Raw genomic sequence first — 25,029 nt, 5'->3', positions numbered from 1 at the left:
CTACACCTTCATTTGAGTCCAGCTGTGTTTGATTATACTGATTGGACTTGAATAGGAAAGCCACAAACCTGTCTATATAAGACCTTGCAGATCACAATGCATGTCAGAGCAAATGAGAATCATGAGGTCAAAGGAACTGCCTGAAGAGCTCAGAGACAGAATTGTGGCAAGGCACAGATCTGGCCAAGGTTACAAAAAGATTTCTGCTGCACTTAAGGTTCCTAAGAGCACAGTGGCCTCCATAATCCTCAAATGGAAGATGATTGGGACGACCAGAACCCTTCCTAGAGCTGGCCGTCCGGCCAAACTGAGCTATCGGGGGAGAAGAGCCTTGGTGAGAGAGGTAAAGAAGAACCCAAAGATCACTGTGGCTGAGCTCCAGAGATGCAGTCAGGAGATGGGAGAAAGTTGTAGAAAATCAACCATCACTGCAGCCCTCCACCAGTCGGGGCTTTATGGCAGAGTGGCCCGACGGAAGCCTCTCCTCAGTGTAAGACACATGAAAGCCTGCATGGAGTTTGCTAAAAACACCTGAAGGACTCCAAGATGGTGAGAAATAAGATTCTCTGGTCTGATGAGACCAAAATAGAACTTTTTGGCCTTAATTCTAAGCGGTATGTGTGGAGAAAACCAGGCACTGCTCATCACCTGTCCAATACAGTCCCAACAGTGAAGCATGGTGGTGACAGCATCATGCTGTGGGGGTGTTTTTCAGCTGCAGGGACAGGACGACTGGTTGCAATTGAGGGAAAGATGAATGCGGCCAAGTACAGGGATATCCTGGACAAAAACCTTCTCCAGAGTGCTCTGGACCTCAGACTGGGCCGAAGGTTTACCTTCCAACAAGACAATGACCCTAAGCACACAGCTAAAATAACGAAGGAGTGGCTTCACAACAACTCCGTGACTGTTCTTGAATGGCCCAGCCAGAGCCCTGACTTAAACCCAATTGAGCATCTCTGGAGAGACCTAAAAATGGCTGTCCACCAACGTTTACCATCCAACCTGACAGAACTGGAGAGGATCTGCAAGGAGGAATGGCAGAGGATCCCCAAATCCAGGTGTGAAAGACTTGTTGCATCTTTCCCAAAAAGACTCCTGGCTGTATTAGATCAAAAGGGGGCTTCTACTAAATACTGAGCAAAGGGTCTGAATACTTAGGACCATGTGATATTTCAGTTTTTCTTTTTTAATAAATCTGCAACAATGTCAACAATTCTGTGTTTTTCTGTCAGTATGGGGTGCTATGTGTACATTCATGAAGAATAAGAATGAACTTAAATGATTTTAGCAAATGGCTGCAATATAACAAAGAGTGAAAAATTTAAGGGGGTCTGAATACTTTCCGTACCCACTGTATCACAGGAGGTCAAGATAGTATAATATATAACCTATCCTGGATATTAGAAATGACAGAATACTCAAAAAATTGAACAAGGAAAAGTGGACCGCTAGTCTCTCGCTCTTCATAGACTATTGATCACTAATGAAGCAGTTTAAGTCTAGCTGTATATTCAAGCCTTATCTACTATGCCCTTCTGCCTTATCCATGAGAGTGGGTAGGCATTTGGTTCTGGTGAGTTACCATCTTCAATATATCTGTTTGCACAGAGGTGAAGGACTGTGAGGTGGTCTCGGGTGCACACTTGGATTCCTATGGGTCTAATCTGTAATATAAGGCTATCCATTGTTCTATAGACTCTGTTAAACACTCTATCTGATGGACTGAGCACTTTTTGTGGTTTGATATTTGATGGGATGATTTCATTGTTGCCCCGGACCATATTTAGTCTGCGCTACTAATACCAATTATGTTCTTTGAGATTTAATGGTGCTCTTTTTTAAATGTTTTGCCTTCAAGTAGCTGCGACTTGTCTGAGATTAGACATTAATAATAAGGGATATTGCATTTTATTTACCCTGAGCGCAGGGGAACCATTGTATTTGTTTTTCTGTGGTATTTTTTATAGAGCTTAAAACAACAGAAATATAGAATTGGTGCAAAGGAGACGGACCTTGACGGATGAGGGCAATTAAAATCTGAACGTCTGAGATGAAAATCCCAGTACTTGAGTAAAAGGGGCATCAGAATATGCATTCATGTGTACAAACACAAAGGCCATATTGAGTACTCTCCCCATATGCTTCATTCACACACAATGGTCCGCTCCATTCCACCATCCACATCTTCTAAGGAAGCGGCCTTGTGCCATACAACACGTAGAGGAACTACAAATGTCAAATCATCTCCCATATGTTTATTTGTCTCTTTCTGATACCGCTTATTTGTTCAGCCATTGTCTAATTCAAAGTTGTTTTGAATAGCTGTATGTTCATATTGCATGGGGACAAGTCACAACTATATGGGAGTCTTTTCAGGAGGTGCAATATGTGTATGTGTTTTTATTCACATTTTGATATAATAAAAATGTATATTTTTTATAATACTATACACAATATATACAAATCTTGTGGAGAGTACCGAGAATGTCCCATTTTTCCTCATCCTACACATGCATATTTGTAAGAACAGATTTGAAAAGTTACAGCCTAAGTGGGCAGCCTGGATCCTGGAAATTACAAGGCCGTTAAAGTGTAGGTCTTTGATTTTTCCAAAGTACTTTTATTTTGTTTTAGATATTAGCTCCACGGTGTTGGTAATTTAGGGACCATTTTGCGCCTCCCTGCCCCTCCTTTCTTAGGTGTATTTTATTAATGTAAAGGATATATACTGTATCATGGCTTAGGTTAAAATCTTTTATTTTTTTGTGGAGGTTTGTTTTATGTATTTCTGTATGCATCCTGTTTTTTCCAATATGCATTTTTCAATTTGTTTGTACAATTAAGAAAAAAAAAATTCTAGAAAAAAGAAATTGTAGAAAAAAAAACCTCTTCTGCCTACATGTGATCATTATCACTAGATGCCAGGGTAATCATGACTGGAATTCACACTTATCGGATACCAATAGTTACTCTGAGCTTTGCAGCTGTTAGAGAACTAGCAGCATGCAAAGGTGTGCACTCTTTGTACTAAGTGCCGGTTCACACTAACGCGGCACGACTTCGGGGGCGACCTGTGAAGTCGCGTGCACCGCGACTTCGGCGCGACTTGCACGGACTTCATATAATGAATGTCTATGCAAGTCGCGCCGATGTCGCCCCAAAGTAGTACAGGAACCTTTTTCTAAGTCGGAACGACTTGAGTCGCTCCTATTAGAACGGTTCCCGTAGCACACAATGGACCGCGACTTGTCAGGCTGACCAGTCGCCTGACAAGTCGCGGTAGTGTGAATGGACACTTAGCGTCTTATTTAAAGGAGAAGTACAGCCAAAGCTCGTTTGGCTGCACTTCTCCTATGGATCACAGGAATGCAGTTTGTTCTGCAGAGCAGACAGCGATGACTGACAGTCACCAGCTGACAGCTCAGGGATCTCTAAGAACTGAGTGATAGGCAGTGTTTGATCTTAGAGCCAGAGGGGCAAGGATGCAGCACCGAACCGATGCTGCATCCACCTAAGTCCTAAGGTAAGCATGATTCTGAAAAAAAATAATAAAACCCATACTTCTCTTAAAAGTTCTCACGTGATAGGGAGCTGTGTCTGAGAACGTTAATATTTAGACTAAAGTTATCTACTGGCTAAAAGCATGTTGTATCTCTGGTCTAGCCACCACCACTAGCAATATAACGTGCAAATGTGAGTGACCATACACAATTCCAATTTCCTTTTATATATGTATATGACCCTTTGTGGTACAGTGTTTGTTACAGAAATTCACTCAAAGTGTTTTCTCCTTTATATTCCACGTATGTTGTGATAACGTGACAAAAAACAATATCCTTAACCACTTAAGCCCCGGAGGATTTGGCTGCTAAAGGACCAGACCCCTTTTTTCAACTTGGCACTTCGTGACTTTAACTGATAATTGCTCGGTCATGCAATGCTGTACCTAAACGAAATTTACGTCCTTTTTTTCCCACAAACAGAGCTTTCTTTTGGTGGCATTTGATCACCTCTGCGCTTTTTATTTTTTGCGATATTAATAAAAAAAGAGCGAAAATTTTGCAAAAAAATGACATTTTCAACTTTGTCTTTTAAAAAATATCCAATATACTCAATTTATGTCATTTTTTTTGGCCAAAATATATTTAGCTACATGTCTTTGACAAAAAAAAAATCAATGAGCGTATTTTTATTGGTTTGCGCAAAAGTTATAGCGTCTACAAACTATGGTGTAAATACTGAAATTTACGAAGCTTTAATTTCTGACTGCCTATCTCATTTCATGAAGTGCTAAAATGGCGGGGCAGTACAAAACCCCCCCAAACTACCACTTTTTGGAAAGTAGACATCCTAAGGAATGTTCTGAGAGGCATGTTGAGCTCATTGAATATTTTATTTTTTTGTCACAGGTGTTTGAAAAATGACTAAAAAAAATTTTTTTTTTTTTTTTACACAAAGTTGTCATTGAAATGATATATTGCTCACACATGCCATGGGTATATGTGTAATTACACCCCAAAATACATTCTGCTGCTTCTCCTGAGTACAGGGATACCACATATGTGAGACTTTTTGGGAGCGTAGCTGTGTACGGGAGCCGGAAAACAAATCACCACCATCAGAATTTCAAAGGGCGTACATTTTTCATTGCATTTTCTCACTACCTATAACGGTTTAGGAGGCCCTGAAATGTCAAGATACCACAAAACCCCCCCAAATGACCCCATTTTGGAAAGTAGACACCCCAAGCTGTTTGCTGAGAGGCATGGTGAGTCCATGGAATATTTTATATTTTGCCACAAGTTTCGGGAAAATTACAATTTTTTTTTTTAATTTTTTTTTTTTACACAACGTTGTCACTAAAAGATAAATTTCTCACACATGACATGGGTATATGTGGAATGACACCCCAAAATACATTCTGCCGCTTCTCCTGAGTATGGGGATGCCCCATGTGTGAGACTTTTTGGGAGCCTAGCTGTGTACAGGACCGCGAAAACCAATCAACACTCTCAGGTTTTCTAATGGCGTAAATTGTTCATGTCACCTCTGCACTACCTGTCGCAGTTTCGGAGGCCCTAAAATTCCAAGATAGCACAAAACCCCCCCCAAATGACCCCATTTTGGAAAGTAGACACCCCAAGCTATTTGCCGAGAGGCATGGTGAGTCCATGGAATATTTTATATTTTGCCACAAGTTCCGGGAAATATATATATATATATTTTTTTTTTTTTTTTTTACACAAAGCTGTCAGTAAATGATATATTGCTCACACATGCCATGGGTATATGTGAAATGACACCCCAAAATACATTCTGCTGCTTCTCCTGAGTACAGGGATACCCCATGTGTGAGACTTTTTTGCAGTCTAGCCGAGTACAGGACCCCGAAAACCAACCTCCACTTTCAGGCTTTCCAAGGGCGTAAATTGTTGATTTCACTCCTGACTACCTATCACAGTTTCGGAGGCCCTAAAATTCCAAGATAGCACAAAACCCCCCCAAATGACCCCATTTTGGAAAGTAGACACCCCAAGCTGTTTGCTGAGAGGCATGGTGAGTCCATGGAATATTTTATATTTTGCCACAAGTTCCGGGAAATATATATATATATATATATTTTTTTTTTTTTTTACACAAAGCTGTCAGTAAATGATATATTGCTCACACATGCCATGTGTATATGTGAAATGACACCCCAAAATACATTCTGCTGCTTCTCCTGAGTACAGGGATACCCCATGTGTGAGACTTTTTTGCAGTCTAGCCGAGTACAGGACCCCGAAAACCAACCTCCACTTTCAGGCTTTCCAAAGGCGTAAATTGTTGATTTCACTCCTGACTACCTATCACAGTTTCGGAGGCCCTAAAATTCCAAGATAGCACAAAACCCCCCCAAATGACCCCATTTTGGAAAGTAGACACCCCAAGCTGTTTGCTGAGAGGCATGGTGAGTCCATGGAATATTTTATATTTTGCCACAAGTTCCGGGAAATATATATATATATATATATTTATTTTTTTTTACACAAAGCTGTCAGTAAATGATATATTGCTCACACATGCCATGGGTATATGTGAAATGACACCCCAAAATACATTCTGCTGCTTCTCCTGAGTACAGGGATACCCCATGTGTGAGACTTTTTTGCAGTCTAGCCGAGTACAGGACCCCGAAAACCAACCTCCACTTTCAGGCTTTCCAAGGGCGTAAATTGTTGATTTCACTCCTGACTACCTATCACAGTTTCGGAGGCCCTAAAATTCCAAGATAGCACAAAACCCCCCCAAATGACCCCATTTTGGAAAGTAGACACCCTGAGCTATTTGCAGAGAGGCATGTTGAGTGTTTTGCAGATCTCACTTTTTGTCACAAAGTTTTGGAAATTGAAAAAAGAGGAAAAAAAATGCATTTTCCTGTTTTTTCTTCATTTTCCAAAAAAAATGAGAGCTGCAAAATACTCACCATGCCTCTCAGCAAATAGATTGGAGTGTCTACTTTGCAAAATTGGGTCATTTGGGGGGGTTTTGTGCTATCTTGGAATTTTAGGGCCTCCGAAACTGTGATAGGTAGTCAGGAGTGAAATCAACAATTTACGCCCTTGGAAAGCCTGAAAGTGGAGGTTGGTTTTCGGGGTCCTGTACTCGGCTAGACTGCAAAAAAGTCTCACACATGGGGTATCCCTGTACTCAGGAGAAGCAGCAGAATGTATTTTGGGGTGTCATTTCACATATACCCATGGCATGCGTGAGCATTATATCATTTACTGACAACTTTGTGTTAAAAAAAAAAAAAAAATTATTTTCCCGAAACTTGTGGCAAAATATAAACTATTCCATGGACTCACCATGCTTCTCAGCCAATAGCTTGGAGTGTCTACTTTGCAAAATGGGGTCATTTGGGGGGGTTTTGTGCTATCTTGAAAATTCAGGGCCTCTGAAACTGTGACAGGTAGTCAGGGGTAAAATCAGCAATTTACGCCATTAGAAAACCTGAAGATGTGGATTGGTTTTCGGGGGCGCGTACACAGCTACGCTGCCAAAAAGTCTCACACATGGGGTATCCCTGTACTCAGGAGAAGCAGCAGAATGTATTTTGGGGTGTCATTTCACATATACACATGGCATGTGTGAGCAATATATCATTTAGTGACAACTTTCTGTAAAAAAACAACAAAAAAAAAAGAAATAATAATTTTCCCGACACTTGTAGCAAAATATAAAATATTCCATGGACTCACCATGCCTCTCAGCAAATAGCTTTGGGTGTCTACTTTTCAAAAAGGGGTCATTTGGGGGGTGTTTGAACTGTCCCGGCATTTTATGCTCAATCTTATCCACACATCACCGACTCTTCTAACCACTTGAAAACCAAGCCTTTTCTGTGCCTTTTTGTTTACATGAAAAAATATTTTTTTTTTACTAGAAAATTACTTTGAACCCCCAAACATTATATATTTCTTTAAAGCAGAGGCCCTATAGAATAAAATGGGGGATGTTGCAAATTTTTTTGTCACACGGTATTTGCGCACAGATTTTCCAAACGCAATTTTTGCGAAAAAAATACATTTTTTTTTAATTTATTGCACAAATACACTATATAATTCCAATTTTTTTGGTAAAATTTAAAAGATGATCTTATGCCGAGTTCATAGACACCTGACATGACATGCTTTAAAAATTGCGCACGCCTGCGCAGCGGCAACAACGTACGTACATTTTTAAAAACTTTAAAAGTCTCTACAGGTTACCACTTTAGACTTACAGAGGAGGTCTACTGCAAAAATTACTGCACTCGATCTGGCGATCGCGGCGATACCTCACATGCATGCTGAAATTGCGGTTTACATATGACACTAGACCAACGCTTGCGTGTGCCATTGCGTGCAAGCACGGGGGGAAAGGGGGGGGGCTCAATTTTTTTTTTTTTTTTTGCTTTTTTATGTTATTTTGACACCTTTCCTTTAATTTTTTTTTTTTAAATCATTTTTATTGTTATCACAGTGAATTTAGATATCCCCTATGATAGCAATCGGTAGTGACAGGTACTCTTTTTTAAAAAAATTGGGGTCTTTTATACTCTAGATCTCTCCTCTGACCTTAATGTATCTGACCACGCCAAAATTGGTGTGATAAAATACTTTCCCAATTTCCCAATGGCCCTGTTTATTTCTGGCGAAAAAGAAGTCATGAAATGCTCGTAGCCTCCGGCATCTTAGGCCATAGAGATGATTGGAGCCATTCTAATCTTCAATTAGCTCTATGGTTAGATAACTGAACCACCGGCTGCACTCTCGGGTTAACCGGTGGGACAGGAGAGCCCGAGAAAAACCACGGAAGGCTGCGGAAGGCGGCGGTGGGGGGGGGGGGAGACCCCTCCCACTGCATGTAAAAGCAGTCTAGCGGCCAATTACCTGCTAGGATTGCTTTTACATGTTAGCCGACCGCTGGCTGTAAAAAACGATACCAAGATGATGCCTAAATCTGCAGGCATCATCCTGGTACAACCACTCAAAGTCCAGCAACGTACCAGTACATTGCTGGTCCTTGTTTGGCATATAGGTTTTTTTTTTTCATGCAGCCTGTGGGCTGAACGGAAAAAAAGAGAACCTATCAGAAATCAGCACAGGAATAATGCGTAGTATTACTCATCATTAACCGCCCAAACAACCACCCACTGAATTTAATGATGGGTATACACGACACTATCCACGTATACCAAAATAGGATTTTAACTGCAGTGCTGAAATCAGAAAATCACCACAGCTGCTATCAGCAAAGGTATCCATATATGCTGAGCGCAAACACTGTTTGTGTCAGAATATATAAAATCAATGCATGGTAGCCGACGAGGGACCTGCAAGAGAAACAGGTCACAAAAGAATGAAAAAACAAACAAAGTACATTAAAAAAAAGTACATTAGGAAGAGTAGGACATATAAAATGACTGACACAACAAAAGTTTTTGGATTCTCATCATTAACCGCCCAAACAACCACCCACTGAATTTAATGATGGGTATACACGGCGCTATCCACGTATACCAAAATAAGATTTTAACTGCAGTGCTGAAATCAGAAAATCACCACAGCTGCTATCAGCAAAGGTATCCATATATGCTGAGCGCAAACGCTGTTTGTGTCAGAATATATAAAATCAATGCGTGGTAGCCGACAATTACCTGCAAGAGAAACAGGTCACAAAAGAATGAAAAAACAAACAAAGTACATTAAAAAAAAGTACATTAGGAAGAGTAGGACATATAAAATGACTGACACAACAAAAAATTTTGGATTCTCATCATTAACCGCCCAAACAACCACCCACTGAATTTAATGATGGGTATACACGGCGCTATCCACATATACCAAAATAAGATTTTAACTGCAGTGCTGAAATCAGAAAATCACCACAGCTGCTATCAGCAAAGGTATCCATATATGCTGAGCGCAAACGCTGTTTGTGTCAGAATATATAAAATCAATGCGTGGTAGCCGACAATTACCTGCAAGAGAAACAGGTCACAAAAGAATGAAAAAACAAACAAAGGACATTGAAAAAAGTATAGTAGGAAGGAGTAGAAGGACATATAAAATTACTGACACCACAACAGTTTTTGGATCCTTTTATTTTACTTTCTAACGGTTCCTTTATTTCTTGATTTGGGAGGGAGTGCGATCTTCTGCGATCTTCTCTTCCAGCTTGGGTCTCTCAAAATGTCGATGGACATCCAACATCCTTCGAGACCCTGTGTTTATGTGCCCTACACTGTGTCGTGCTGTACCCTACACTAATACTCCACTAGTGTATGGTAGCGCTCAAAACATTCCCCGATGCAGAGACCAGGATGGTCAGGACATTTGGGACAATAATAACGGGTGTCACGCCTAAATCCGCGCCTGCTACAGACACGACATCGTCTTTGGGGTCGTATTTGGGTAGGGGTACTCGGGAGGGCATAAGGAAAATGCCTCTCATGCAGCCGGCTCACTGCATCTGGAAGGGGAAGTTGGGCAGGCATGCCTCCTGGGTACAGGTAGGCAAGGATGACCGCTTCCTGGAATTCCCGGAAGGGTCCAGTTCGTCCTGACGCCCTGTATAGGACAAAGGCGTTCAGCATAGCCAATTGGAAAAGGTAAACAGACACTTTTTTGTACCAGCGTCTGGCTTTACGGGCAACTAAATACGGCGCCAAAAGCTGGTCGTTAAGGTCCACCCCTCCCATGTTAAGGTTATATTCGTGGACACAGAGGGGTTTCTCCATAACGCCAGTTGCCGTAGGGATTTGGACTGTCGTGTCTGCGTGAAGGGAGGACAGAACATAAACATCCCGTGTATCCTTCCACTTCACCGCAAGTAATTTGTCCGTTTTCAAGCAGGCTCTCGCCCCCCGACTAAGACGGGAATTTACAAGCCGTTGGGGGAAGCCCCGGCGATTAGGTCGCACGGTGCCACATGCGCCAATTTGTAAATCAAGCAGGTGACTAAATAGTGGCACGCTTGTGTAAAAATTGTCCACGTACAAATGGTACCCCTTTCCGGATAAGGGTGACACCAAGTCCCAAACAATCTTACCGCTGCTCCCTATGTAGTCTGGGCAGTTCGGGGGCTCCACAGTGCTATCTTTTCCCTCATAGACACGGAAATTAACTGTATAGCCTGTGGCCCTGTCACAGAGCTTATACAACTTGACCCCGTATCTGGCACGCTTGCTGGGGAGGTACTGTTTGATAGCAAGACGGCCAGTAAATTTAATCAGGGACTCGTCAATGCAGACAACTTGTTCGGGGGTAAACAAGGCTGCAAACCGCTGATTGAAGTGGTCTATGAGGGGCCGAATTTTGTGGAGCCGATCGTATGCAGGGTCTCCCCGAGGACGACAGATTTCATTGTCGCTGAAATGCATAAATCGCAGAATTTGCTCGTATCTCCCCCTGGACATGGAGGCAGAGTACATGCGCATATGGTGAGCTGGGCTAGTGGACCAATATAGCCGCAATTCACTTTGTTTAGTTATGCCCATGTGGAGGGAAAGGCCCAGAAAGATCTTAAATTCGGAAACCGTTATAGGATTCCAGCCGAATCGTCTGGCAAGGTGCGAATTTGGGTTGGCGGCGATAAATTGTTGAGCATATAAATTTGATTGATCCACAATAGATCTGAAAAGATCTTCCGTGAAGAACAGCTCAAAAAAGTTCAGGGGCGTAAAACCAGCTGTCTCCACGTGGATTCCAGGTTGGGCGGTGAATGGGGGAAGTACTGGCGCTGTAGAATCAGTGGGTTGCCAATTGGGATATGCCAGCGCATCAGGGAGGGCACTATGGGCTCTACGGGCCTGTCTTCGAATACGCGGTGGCTGCGGGCCACTACTTGTGCTAGCCACCGCACCAGCTTCAACTGCACTTAGGGGACTCGCCACGTCACCAGGTCTTACTGCAGTGCTGGTTGTACTAGGTCCAGGTTGTACTAGGCCGCTGGCGCTTGCCAGGTCGCCAGAAGGATGAGCGGCACTAGTACCCACACTCTGCTCCATACGAGCACCCTGCGATTCCTGCATTTCAACAACACCAGAATGGGGTCGGGTACGCCTGGGTCTAACAGGGACCCATCTGTCGTCGGAGCTGTCTGTCAGGGAGCCGCTGCTGTCATCTGGTTCGTATACTGACCCTGATTCTGCCGGTGAGGCTTCCCCATCGCTCTCACCTGACATGGTCATCATACTGTAAATAGCTTCATCACTGTACGAACGTTTAGACATTTTGGTAACTAAATTTACCCGTACAGTGATGCGACTCACAGGTAATAAAAGCACCTGGTTGTCGAAGACTATTTCAAGCGCTACCAAAAAAACTGCTAATGCTAGCAGGGATCAGGCCTGACTCTGCTAACACAGCGGTTTTGTGTCTTGTGTTTTTTGTAAGTGACAGTAATCTATTGATTACTACACTTACCTGGGTGAAAGGGTTAAACGCAGGTGCTGGCCGGAATCAGTGCTGATCGTGCAAACACCGCGTTTTGGGAACCCTAAACTATGGGGGCGCTAGTATAGCTCTGATCAGATCAGATATTGATCTGTTCAAACACTATACTAGAAATGGAAGTGTAGGTGCGTGCGTGCGTGTGTGGTGATCAAGGGGTTACTTCTAAACTATGCGCCGGGGATCTGGGGGGGGGTGGCGGGGACCCTAAACCTCCTTTGGGAAAGAAACTAGCTAGCTAGCGCAACCTCAAGTCACAATGACACCAATACAAAATACAGTAAAAACAGTATATTATGTGTGTATTAGTGCTAATGTGACAGAGGGTGTAGGGGTTAACGGGATGTGATCAGGGGGGGATCAGGGGTTTAAATCTTTATTGGGAGGGACTGGCGGGTATCCTAAGGATAAAAGGAACGGTGGCAAGCGCTAAACCTGGTCACAAGTCACACTTATACGGGTATATAGAAAATGCTATATACTGTATACAGTGTGCGTTGTGGCAGGGGGTGTAGGGGTGATCAGGGGGGGATCAGGGGATTAAATCTTTATTGGGCGGGTGGCGGGGACCCTAAACCTCCTTGGGACACAAACTTAGTCGCCTGCGCTAATTCTGATCACAATCACACTAATACAAAAATACAAAAACACAGTATATTACGTTTGTATTAGTGCTGATGTGACAGAGGGTGTAGGGGTTAACTAGCGGTGATCAGGGGGGGGTCAGGGGAGATCAGGGGCTCAAATCTTTATTAGGGGGGGGTGGCGGGTAATTCAAGTGGAAAAAAGGGGGTCGCAAGCGCTAGACCTGACCACAAATCACACTTATACGTGTATATAGCAAAATGCTATATACTGTATACGGTGTGTGTTATGGCAGGGGGTGTAGGGGTGATCAGGGGGGGGTCAGGGGCTTAAATCTTTATTGGGCGGGTGGCGGGGACCCTAAACCTTCTTGGGACAGAAACTTAGTCGCCTGCGCTAATTCTGATCACAATCACACTAATACAAAAATACAATAACACCGTATATTGCGTTTGTATTAGTGCTGATGTGACAGAGGGTGTAGGGGTTAACGGCGGTGATCAGGGGGGGGTCAGGGGAGATCAGTGGGTTAAATCTTTATTAGGGGGGGGTGGGGGGTAATTTGAGTGGAAAAGGGGGGGTCGCAAGGGCTACACCTGTTCACAAATCACACTTATACAGGTATATAGGTATATGCTATATGCTGTATATAGTGTGTGTTGTGTCAGGTGCTGTAGGGGTTAATTGGGGGGGCGATCGGGGGTGAAATGTGCCTATCTAAGTGTGTATGTACGTGCTTGGTGCTGTACTTACAATTAGATGTGCTCTCCTCTCACGCTGGATCCGAAAAGACCGTTGGGAGGGGAGGGCACATCTCCTCTAAGCCTGTGTTTACATTTCACAGGCTTAGAGGGAGATCTGATTGGGCAGGACCGATCAACAGGTCCAGACCAAAAATGATTGGCCTGGACCTGATGACTGATCGGTTCTGAACCCAATCGAGTCATCGGCGGGACCGCGGGTGCGCGCGCGCGCCAGAGCGGCGAAGGCTAGTGACGTACCGCTACGTCACTCTGCCTGGCCGGGGCTGACCGCCGCAGTATATAGTCGTGCGGCGGTCGGCAACCGGTTAAAGGGGTATTAAACCCAAAACCAAACATGTATTATATTGCAGCTTACCAATCATTAGATGTGGTGGCTACATCAGTTTTCTTTTTTTCTGGCTTTTTTCCCTTTGTTTTTACCTAGTGATCTGGCCAGTAAAACATCTCCTTTATTCGTGAGACACAATTCTGGAGGAATGATCACAGGAGGCACAGCAGACTGCAGCATGGTCAGTCGGGGGGGGGGGGGCGGGTTAGTGGTAAATGTATTAGCAGATTTAGATACACTAGCAAATTGAAGCCAAGCTGCGGCTCACACTTTATAATCAGTTACAGCTAACATTGTTTTTCCTTTTGGGATAAAGGTTTTGCATAAATATATAAATACTGATAATTTCAGTAACCCCTGCCAGTGTAAAGTGGTTTGTCTCATCCATGTAAACTGATGCATTCTGGTGGAAGCTTGTGCTATTGAAAAACAACAGACTTACTGGCTGGATGAACAGATGGAAATAGAAGAAAGAATGCCTAAAAAAGGAAACCGGAAAAAGAAATCACACCTAAGAATGGATAAGCTGCAATATAATACATGTTTGTTTTTGAGTTTAATACTGCGGCCGCAGCTCACAGCAGGGGGTCAGGTCCGAATCTCTGCCTGAATTTGCACCTGATTCAGAGCCAAAGTCACACAGGAGCTTTTTCAAATGCAGACCGCGGCCGCCCTCGGAGGTGTGGGCACCGACTCCATTGACAGCCGGTCGTGCGAATTGGATGCGGGGAATCCAGTGTGAATCCAGCCTTTAACCGGCAATATATGGAATTATTCGGTTTCAGTAGGGACCAGACAAATTTTGATCTATATATCGGCAGGCTGGTTGTACAAATAGTCAATTGTTTTTCCCACACAATCAATGTCGCTTGCTACAGCCAGCAAAGCTGATCATTGCATTCCGATGGCAGAGAAGGCTCCCTACTGTCAGAATACAAAACCACAGTGGGAAGGATTCCCCCCATCCATATTGATTGTGGATGGGGGAATTTGATCATTTTTTCTCATTCAACCCCATGGGTGAGCAAAAAAAAAGAAGAAGAAGGATGCCTGGGCTTATTTATTCTCCAAAAAAAATCCGCACACATATACACTACTTAATGATCCTGTAGTCTATTTTTTATTATATGGTTTGTGTTTTTTGCATCCTTATAAGGTCTTCTGTGGGCTCCGTTTCCTCTGCACTTCCATCTGTTTGGAATGAGCATTGCACATTATTTGCAGTCATGTTCACTGCTATATGCACACTATGCAGCCCATAGTTCATAGTCTCTATGTCACCTCAGAAGCGAGCAACAGAGGGTGACTATTTTCCTTCATACAGTTGTACCATGGAGAGGCACGTAGCCACCCTCCAACAGGGAGTAGAGGGTGGCTAAAATAACAGGAAAGGGGAATCTGGAGATTTGGTGGTGGGTAAGAGCAATAGAAAATACGTTTTTGAGTTTAGAATACAAACCTGATTTTTTTTTTTTAAACCAGAGTTTAGTTTCACTTTAACAGTTTTAACCACTTCTCGCCCGTCATATAGCAAACTGATGGCCACAAAGTGGTTATGACGTCCAGCAGGATAGGGCGCAGAGGAGCGATCAGTGGTGCGGTGTGTCACTCTGACACACCGCATCTCCTATCCCGGTAAAGAGCCTATGACGTAGGCTCTTTACCATGTGATCAGCTGTGTCCAATCACAGCTGGTCACATAGTAAATAAGAAGTGCCATTGATAGGCTTTCTTCAGTTCACGCCTGACAAGCGCGAGTAGAGGAGAGCCGATCGGCAGCTCTCCTGACGGGGGGGGGGGGGGGGTCTGTACTGGTAATCAGAGCATTAAATAGCAGTGCAGACCCTTGGGGGATGCCACTAGAGCCACCAGAGATTGGCCACCAGGGATGCCCACCCATGGCCACCAGGGATGCAAATCAGTGCTCAGGGAGCCTGTCAGTGCCCTCCTCATCAGTGCTGCTCATCCATGCCATCAATCAGTGCCGACCATCATTGCCGCCTATCAGTGCCCATCAGTGCTGCCTATTAGTGCCGCCTATCAGTGCCGACTTTCTGTGCCCATCAATACTGCATATCAGTGCTACCTATCAGTGCCACATATCAGCGCCCATCAGTGCTGCATATCAGTTCCGCCTATCAGTGGCCATCAGTGCTGCATATTAGTGCCTCATCATCAGTGCCACCCCATCAGTGCCTCATCAGTGCGACCTCATCAGTGCTCGTCAGTGCAGGAAAAAAAACGTACTTATAACAAACAAAAAACTTTTTTTTTTTTCTTTCAAACTTTTCGGTCATTTTTTATTTGTTTTGCAAAAAAGAAAAAACCTTGCGGTGATCAAATATCACCAAAAGAAAGCTCTATTTGTGAGAAACAATTACATAAATTTGGTTTAGGTACAGTGTTGCATGACCGCACAATTGTCATTCAAAATGCAACAGCGCTAAAAGCTGAAAATTGGCCTGGGCAGGAAGAGGGTGAAAGTGCCCTGTATTGAAGTGGTTAACATTTAACACTGTTAACTTTTCAATATGTAGAATGCACTAATGTAGGCTGTAACTGAGCTGCCTCAAATATTTGTAGTCACAAAGGATGCCACAATGAAAGTAACCCTAGGGAGCGCTTATTTCAAAAAGCTAGGCATTTTTAACTGCACACAATTCCCAAAATATGACTACATCTGGTTTAGTTAACTAAATAAGATCATTAATAAAAAACAACCAAACAAAAAATTAAAAAATGAACTTACATATCTTGATGTTTCCTCCAGATTTTGATCGTTCATGTCCTTAGGAACTATTCTGGTTGCTCGTCGGCCCTTAGCATAAGGTTTAGGTAGCTGTCCCCTGAATTCTGATTCAATGAACTGGAGATTCCAGCTGCAGAAGACACACATGCAATTTAAAAAGAGTGGGAGCTAAGGATTGAAGGCCTGGTGCAGTAATTATACTTTACTTTAAGAGTACTTTAAAATCTTCAACAAAGTTTGCTGAAAGTGCTGCAAATGCTTTGTTCACACTGCTATTATACAAACAGAAGCCTGTGTGAAACAGGCCTAAGGCTTAAGTTGAACCGGCATTTAGCCATGCTGTGTATCCCAGTGGCAAGACTCTACTGGTTGCTGCGGTTGAGATTGACAGCTGTGCACGGGCAGCTTGTGCAATGACAGTCTGCAAGTGGCTTCAGCTATTTGTGACTGTTCACACAACCAGCGACTACCTGCATGGATTGTGACTGGACACACAGTTTGTGCACATAAATCGCTGGCTGTGTGAATAGTCATGAATAGGTGCGGCCACAGACAGCCTGTCATTGCACAGTACAAGCTCAGTATCTATCCTAACACAGTGGTTAATTCCAGTTGCAGGATTAAAGCGGAGTTCCGGGCACAAAAACAATATTTTTTTTTGTGCCCCTCCGCTAGGTAGACCTCACCTGAAAAGGAATTGGATAGTTATTTTTTTTTTTTTTTTTGTTTACTTACCTGGTAAATGAAGATCGAAGATACTCACCTCAGAGTACTTCCTCCCTCGGAGCCGCGGCTCACCCCGTCACTTCCTGTCTCGCTATGATTCCTGGGAGCTGAACGTCATAGCTCCCAGGAATCAATGCGACGGCACCGGCCCCGCTCGTCATTTTCGGGCGACGCCGCATTCCCCTGCTAAACAGCTTCTGGGCATGCCCAGAAGCTGTGGAGGAATGCAGCGCCGCACCGGAAGTGACGAGAGGGGCCGGTGCAGGCGCATTCTGGGACAAGAAGACGCGGAAGAAGACACAGAAGAGGACCGCGCCGGCTTCAGCTGCCCACAAGAGAGATGGAAACGCTGTGGAAGACATTTTATAAGTATTTCTTCTAAAAGGTAAGTGCGAACCGGGACAGATCAGAGGCTAGCCATTGTGGAATGTGCTAGCCCTGATTGTCCCGGGGGTATGTTTAGTAAAAAATGACCTCTGTGCCCGGAACTCCACTTTAAGCAGATTCTTGCCACTGAGATTAACAGCATGGGTTTACACCCTTGCGAATGAAGCCCAAAGCTGGCCATGCACTAGCAAAATTTCTCATGTGCTCACACGTGCACAATATATTTGCAATATTTTGGAAGTGGCATGACGTAAGTAAACTTGAAATAGAATAGGAAATTTACCAACAGCTAATTAAGCACCAGATATGCATACATCTAAAAATACTGAAAAATGTACAAATTAAAGCCACTTTTACATATTTGTAAAAATAACCAGTGTGTCAATGCAGACGGTACTCATGATGTGATGACGTCAATGTTTGCTAGTTGCTGCATGCAGTCAAATAAAAATTGCGTCTGACTCAGGTTCGCAAATAGACATGCCGAATGTTGGGTCCTATTCTGGTTAAAGACTGACAAATTATCGAGAAACCATGCTCAGCATGTGAGAAACGCAGCAGAACTTACGCAAAAAAAGTTACCAACTAGAAAATCTAACAAACGTATTAAACATTTCGCACAAAAATGGGATTTTTGACTTACCGTAAAAATCCATCTCTCTGATGTTCATTGACTGACACAGCTCCTAATATCCATAACCACTGAGTTATACAGGAATAGGACACTAGGCAGAAAAGAATTCTGGCTACACCTATGAGCAGTCCCAGGGGGTATACTCCCTCTCTCTGTGATAGCCACTCAGTTTTGTTACAAGCAGTGTCAGGAGAATTATTACTCCACAGAGGAGTATGTGCTGTATCCGTCAATGATCATCAGAGAAATGGATTTTATGGTAAGTCAAAAATCACATTTTCTCTTTCATTCATTGACAGACAAAACTCCTGATATTCATAAGCATTGTTAAAAAAATTCCCAAGGCTAAACATTAGCCAACCAGGCAACAGAAGCTCAACCAAACAACTGGAGCCCACCTAAAAAACAAAACACCCTCAAAGAGGAGCAGGTCCTCTAAACAGCAGCCTGCAAAACCTTGCAGCCAAAAGAAGCATCCGTGGATGCCAATACATCCATTTTATAAAACTTTGTGAAAGTGTGCACCGAGTACCAGGTGGCCACCTTGCAAACCTGCGTCACTGATGCCTGATGACGGAAAGCCCAGGAGGCACTAAGCACCCTGGTAGAGTGTGTCTTGACAAGAAAGGAGGAATCTGACTCCTGATGGAATAGGTCTGAACCACCGTCTGTCTGATCCATGTGGAAATGTTCGCAGAGGAAGCAGACAACCCTTTTCGAGGTCCATCTGTGAGAACAGAGAGAGTCTGACTTCCTGAAAGACTTTTTAGCGGCCAGGTACACCCCAATTGCCCGGACCACATCCAAGGCATGCAAGGCAATTTCCTTCTGATGTTTAGGCCTGGGACACAGGGAAGACAACACAATGTCTTCATTCAAATGAAAGACAACCTTTGGAAGGGACGATGGACAGGGGCAAAGAACCACCTTATACCTGTGAATCACCAGGTAAGGTTAACGACAGGATAACGCCGCCAGTTCCGACACCCTGCGCACAGATGTTATAGCCACTTTCTGGAAACAGCGTAAGCAGGGGAACCTTCCAAATATTTTCAAAGGGAGAGCTGAAAGCACCAAATTAAGATCCCAAGGCGGCAACAGAGCCTGCACTGGAGGAACCAAATGTCGGACACGCTGAAGAAAAGTATGCACCGTAGAGCATGTGGCCAAAGGTAATTGGAAGAAGACCTCCAAAGCCAAAACGTGGCCCTTGATGGTACTCAAGGCCAATTTCTGTTCAACCCCCCCATTGAAGGAAGGTCAAGATCCGAGCCACCAAGGAGTGAGGGTGAACCCTAAGAGACTCACACCATGCAAAGTACGTCTTCCATGTACGATTGTAGATCTTCCTAGAGGTAGATTTCCTAGCTGTCAACAGTTTAGAAATCACGACTTAGATAAATCCTATCCTTCAGCACCTAGCGTTCAACAGCCAAGTCATCAAAGCCAGCGACTGTAAAGCAGGATGGAAGATCGGTCCTTGGGACAGTAGCTCCTCCCTGAGAGGAAGCTGCCAAGGAACATCGGCGACCAGCCGCACCAGAAAGGCGTACCAAGCCCGGCGAAGCCAGCCCGGGGCCACTAAGATGACCAGAATCCCTTCTGCCTCAATCCTGCGTAGAAGTCTTGGCAGAAGCTTGAGAGGAGGGAAGGTGTAAATCAGATGATACTGACCCCACGGGGCCCCCAGTGTGTCTGTGGCGTCCGCCAGAGGATTTCTTGACCGAGCCACAAACCTCTGCCCCTTTCTGTTGAGCCGAGATGCCAACAGATCCACCTCAGGGTTGCCCCACTGGAGGCACAGCTGATGAAACACCTCCGGATGAAGGGAATCCGCCTGCCAATTTTCCACCCCTGGAATGCCTGCTACCTCCAGAGCTGCCAGGACACTTCTTGTGCCCCTTTGGTAAATGACTTAAGCCATGGCAATGGCACTGTCCGATTGAATATGCACTAGACAACCCTGAAGACGATCCATCCAATGATCCAGGCACGATTTGATCGCTTGGAGTTCCAAGACATTGAGCGGGAGTCTGGACTCTTTCGGCATCCACATCCCCTGAGCAGAATGCTTGCCAAGGATGCCTTCCCAGCCAGACAGGCTGGCATCCATGGTGACTACTGTCCAATACAAGGGGAGAAAGGAATTTCCCAGCCGAAGCGCTGGAGAATGAAGCCACCATATCAGGTACTCTTTCATGCCCCGACTCAGCTGGATCTGGTTGTCCAGAGACTGCAGAGTCTTGTTGTGCGTTTTGGTATAAAATTTGACTATTTTTAATTTATTACAAAAAGGCGGTGTCTGAACTATCAATAAAATTATGACGCAGTGCCTCCAGCCGATTACGGCAAATAATTTAATAACTAAGAAAAACCCAATCAATTTTGTTCAGACCTCCAATAATATACCACGCAATTTTCCCAAGTTCTTTTTTTATCAGTTAATTTCTTTTTAAAAGCATATACCAATCTTAGTGAAGCAGTCTACAGTAGGGAATATATATATAAGAATATTTATTCGCAAGACATATTTTCACCATAAATGATCATACTTGAGTGACACAAAGAGATAACCTTACATAAAATACCAACTTAAAACGATAAATGCAATGTGATATTTAGCTAAACGATGAAAGTAAAATAAAGCAAGATTATGTATTTCCCAGGTGTAGTATGAACCATAAATTAATATTCTATATAATCAGACCACAATAGTCTGCGAATCACATGGCCGAAAGTCATTCCACTGCAGATGAAGTGAGAATAAGCCATGCAAAACGGAAGACGTAAAATTGCAAATAATGCGCTTAATCTGATATTAAAAAATGTTATAAAAACAAAAATCATCTCTTTAGAGAAAAATCTACATATGGTTTATACGGCTGGGATTGTACTTTCGTTACCCTTTAAATAGGAAATGTAAAACATTTAAGGAAGTACATAAACAATATTGAATAATAATCAAATAACAGCAAGGCATAATTACCATATTTAAAATGGCCGCTTAGCTTAGAATAGTAGTTACCAGGTTCCTTAAGATGGCTGCTTTTCCAAGATGGTGGCCAATTAGGGAGGAGCTTCTTTTGGCGTCCCTCAAAGGTTCAGATACATGGCAGATTGAAATGGAGTCGTCTGTGTAGATGAGTCTGTGCATGGCTGTTAGTAGTGTGTATGTTGTAAGTGTGATGTATATTGGGCAAGATATGATGTGTGTTGTGTTGTGTTGTGTTTTGTCTTCTATTACATCTCTGATTCCTCTTTATTTTGTGTTGAACAAAAGGGCAGTAAAAATTATCATAAGCCAAACCCAGTGGGAGGAACATTATTCCTATTGGTTGGAACATCTTATTCATTAACTGGTGATGTCATAGGGTGACACCTCTTGGTTAACCAGTATATTAAAATTAATTAAAGATTTCTCCATTTAAGACTATTATAAAAAACATAAATGTAATCATGCTCTCATCTATGACGTCCATTTAATCCACCAGGTATCTGAATAAAGATTAATCTGGATACCACCATTCTCATATTTAATATCTCTTATGTAATATATATATATATTGGATTTTACTCTTTAACCCAAGACTTCAATTAGTAGCAGTAAGAATTGTATAGATACATATACAGTTATATATATTGATACACAACAGCTTGTATATGTAACTTTTTCTATACATGGTTTGTTTCCAATTAGAGTATTATCCATTTAAGGGATTACTATGTTAACAACAGTACATTTATGATTTGGACTGGATGATAAAATATGGGTGAAATTTCTGACCATTTGACACTACTATATGATAGAATATAATGTACTTCTCAGTAGGAGGTTGTCATAACATCATAGTTCCATAACACCTTTTGTATATGATGGGGCAGAGATATCAATTTATGATTTTCTGAAATTCATTTTGAGATTTGCAGTTCTCATCAATCTAAGTGACAATGTTTATGTGACTCCGTGTAGATTTCAACAACTTTATCCCCCTGTTTGTGTTTAGGTAAATAAATGACAGATTCTCGTCTTTGTCCAGACAGTTTTGTTTGTCTTCTCAGGGTGGAAACAATAGTTTACTTGCATTGTGTATGGTTGAACACAGGTGTTATCCTGAAATTGAGTTTCGCCCATTGTGTGAGTCATGGCCTGAACATAAAGTTTTACGACCTCTCTGGTTTTTCGTGTTTCAAGACCAGGGGAAGGATGTCTTATGTAAACCTTTTCCCCCAAAGGCCGATCCACCTGTGATAAGCGATTTATTTATCTGTCTTTCTGAGTATTGTATTTAAAAGTTTGTCAAACACATTTTCCTTTTGGGGCAGATGACACAGCTTCTCATCTCAAAGTTCAGGCAAACAAAACCATGTCAAACAATGGACGCAATGTGTGTTTCAAACTGAAAGAGTTTTGACTCAATATGTAGCAAGGTCAATGGAGGCCTCAAAGTTCACAATTCTTGACCTGTAATAATAAAAATGTATTTCTATTTTGCACTGAAAGTTTAACAAATCCCCCCTCCTTGGAAAAAGTGTAAAAAAAATGCCGTAGCCATTTGAAACATTTTTCCAAGGCAGACTCTTGAAGAAATAGGGCTTAAATCGGACTTTGACAGCTTTGTAGATAGGTATGGAATAGTTGAATGGGGTGTAGACACCTGCAAGTAGGTGTAGTGACTTCAGTAAACAAGCATGGTGACTCCGAGTGAGGTGTGGATCCAAGGGTTATCATCTGTTGGCCAGTGGAATGTGGATTTCTCCGGGCACTTTTGCCTTTGGCTGTCTTGACGGGTTCGTCTTGGTAGACTGGCCATCAGGGGTATCCCGGGGTCCTTCACACTGTACCCCCCTTTGGGTGTCTCAGACACATCAGACTCTCGGTTTTCTGCTTACTTCCTGGATCTTTTAGTCCTATAAAGGGAAATGGATTCCATGAGAAAATGATACATACAGTTTTCAGCCATAACTTTTAGTTGGGATTTCAATGTAAGGTTAGTATCCTGAGCTTCCTCAGAGTCCTCCTTTTAGTCCATCGTGTGATCAGCCTTTTATCTGACCACCATGGACGGTGAGACTATATATGCAACCTTTCCCAGGGGAGACTGACTTCTGGGGCTCATTAACATGGGGACGTATTCATCACCATGGATACCACACATTGAACAATTGAACAGTGATATACTATTTTGTTAGAATTTACCTTCTACTTGGGAGGAAAAAAATATATAATATCCCCCCTTTGGGGCATCAATGCAATTCATGGTAGGCAACAAAACTACCTGACATTGAGGATTCTTCTTGGTTACCGTAATACCACCTTTAACCTCTTGACTTCATTACGTCATTAGGGTTTGATCCTCCTTGTATCACCGCCATTGGCGATTTTTCGAAATGTGCCCGCTTTGAGCGACCTGTTTGAGTCAGAGGGATGAAGTGACCACTGAAAAATAGGAGAGTAGTTATTATCTAACAACCAAGATCCCCCTGACAGGGATTTTCAGGATCCTCAATACTGTGACCTGGGGATAAAATGGTGTTAGAACCTCTGTCTCCTATGCATCCATTCAGTGTGTCCCTCTGATCCCTTGCTATTTGGGCATTTAAGGATTTTGTGGCCTTTGGCTGGCCACAAGATTTGTTCCTAAAGAGGAATTATTTTAGTTCGGGCTACAGTGCCCTGAGTGAACCAAGTGATCATCCGATCCACCTTGGCATCTATTCTGCTGAAAAACCTTTTCAGAAATTGAATTATTGGCTTTTTTTTTTTTTTTTTATATATATATATTTGGCTCCGCTTCCTGCGGTGCCTATGTCTCTCGGGTACAGACAGATGGGACAGATCCCTATCAGAACCATTCGCTCGGTTCTGGCGGGGTCTGGGCCTTAATGTCTCCATCTTCCCGAGGATTTTGGGGAGCCCTAAGATGGGGAAAATCCCTATTTATTTGTGGGGTCCCCCCTCTTGTTGAGGATATTTGGCATAGCGAGGATTTCCATCCTCAAGGGTGAATTGGGCTCTTTGGGGATGCTCCCTGGAGATTCTTTGAACCCTTGGGTCCTGTCCCCTTGGAAAGAAATCCTAAAATGGCCTCTGTTCCCCCCTCCTTATTTGTGGGGTGTCCGGTGTCCTCCTTGAGGTATCCGGTATAAAATCTTGCACTTTTTTTTTTTTTTTACTTATTTATTTATTTATTTTTTTTTTTTTTAGTGTTAAGGTTGAGGAGAAAGGTGTGTTTCTGCCACAATTTTGGTGACAGGCTCACGCCTTTCTTTGTTCACTGGTCTGTTGGATGGAGTGCAAATTGTCGCTCTCTTTTGCCAACCATTCCAGTGAACACCCCAACTTGTAGTCCCTGGCCAAACTTATTTTTATGTACCTGGCCGATGCCTCAAAGCACAGGGTTTTAAATTCTGGATGGTTGTACTCAGACTCCTCCATTGAAGGGTGTTAGGCACTTTCGAGTACAGTACAGCAAAAATTCAGTGGGCTTTGGTGCTGTGTACATTTTAAATTATATATAGCAGCTCTAGCAGCGTTAAGGATTTTTTTTTTATGTGTGGGCCGACTTTTAAATTACATCCTTGAGGCACAACACAGAAAGGCTGTTTTCATAGGCCTCAAAATGATTAGTAATATCTAAGGACCCTGTCTTAATAAAAATCGGGACAGTACTCTTTTAAAACAAACTTTTTAAATTCTAGAGGTGTATGGTATCTTTTTAGGGGTGCTAGTCTTTTTGCGGTGACCTGATATGACTCATACCTAGTTATGCATGGCTGCCCAATTTCTGCCCTCCTATCTTAGGAATATGGCTGGGGTAGGACGTGGACTCTTTGCCTGACTCTCCCCCCCTTGTCTGGGTCATAACCATCAGACT

At 43.1% G+C, this 25,029-nt stretch overlaps 1 protein-coding gene across 2 annotated transcripts in view; it reads right to left on the bottom strand.

Annotated features, from left to right (window-relative positions):
- ALG9 (ALG9 alpha-1,2-mannosyltransferase) overlaps window positions 1-25,029 on the bottom strand; it is a 297,275-nt gene that overhangs the window by 108,081 nt on the left and 164,165 nt on the right. For both annotated transcript variants that reach the window (XM_082274210.1, XM_082274211.1), the window contains exon 13: window positions 16,408-16,537. In XM_082274210.1, the coding sequence (XP_082130336.1) occupies window positions 16,408-16,537 (130 nt within the window). The remainder of the gene's footprint in view (window positions 1-16,407; window positions 16,538-25,029) is intronic.

This window comes from Pelophylax lessonae, assembly GCF_965119305.1.
Source record: "Pelophylax lessonae genome assembly, chromosome: 12".
NCBI classification, from domain to species: Eukaryota; Metazoa; Chordata; class Amphibia; order Anura; family Ranidae; genus Pelophylax; species Pelophylax lessonae.
This window is presented reverse-complemented; position numbering and strand designations above follow the sequence as displayed.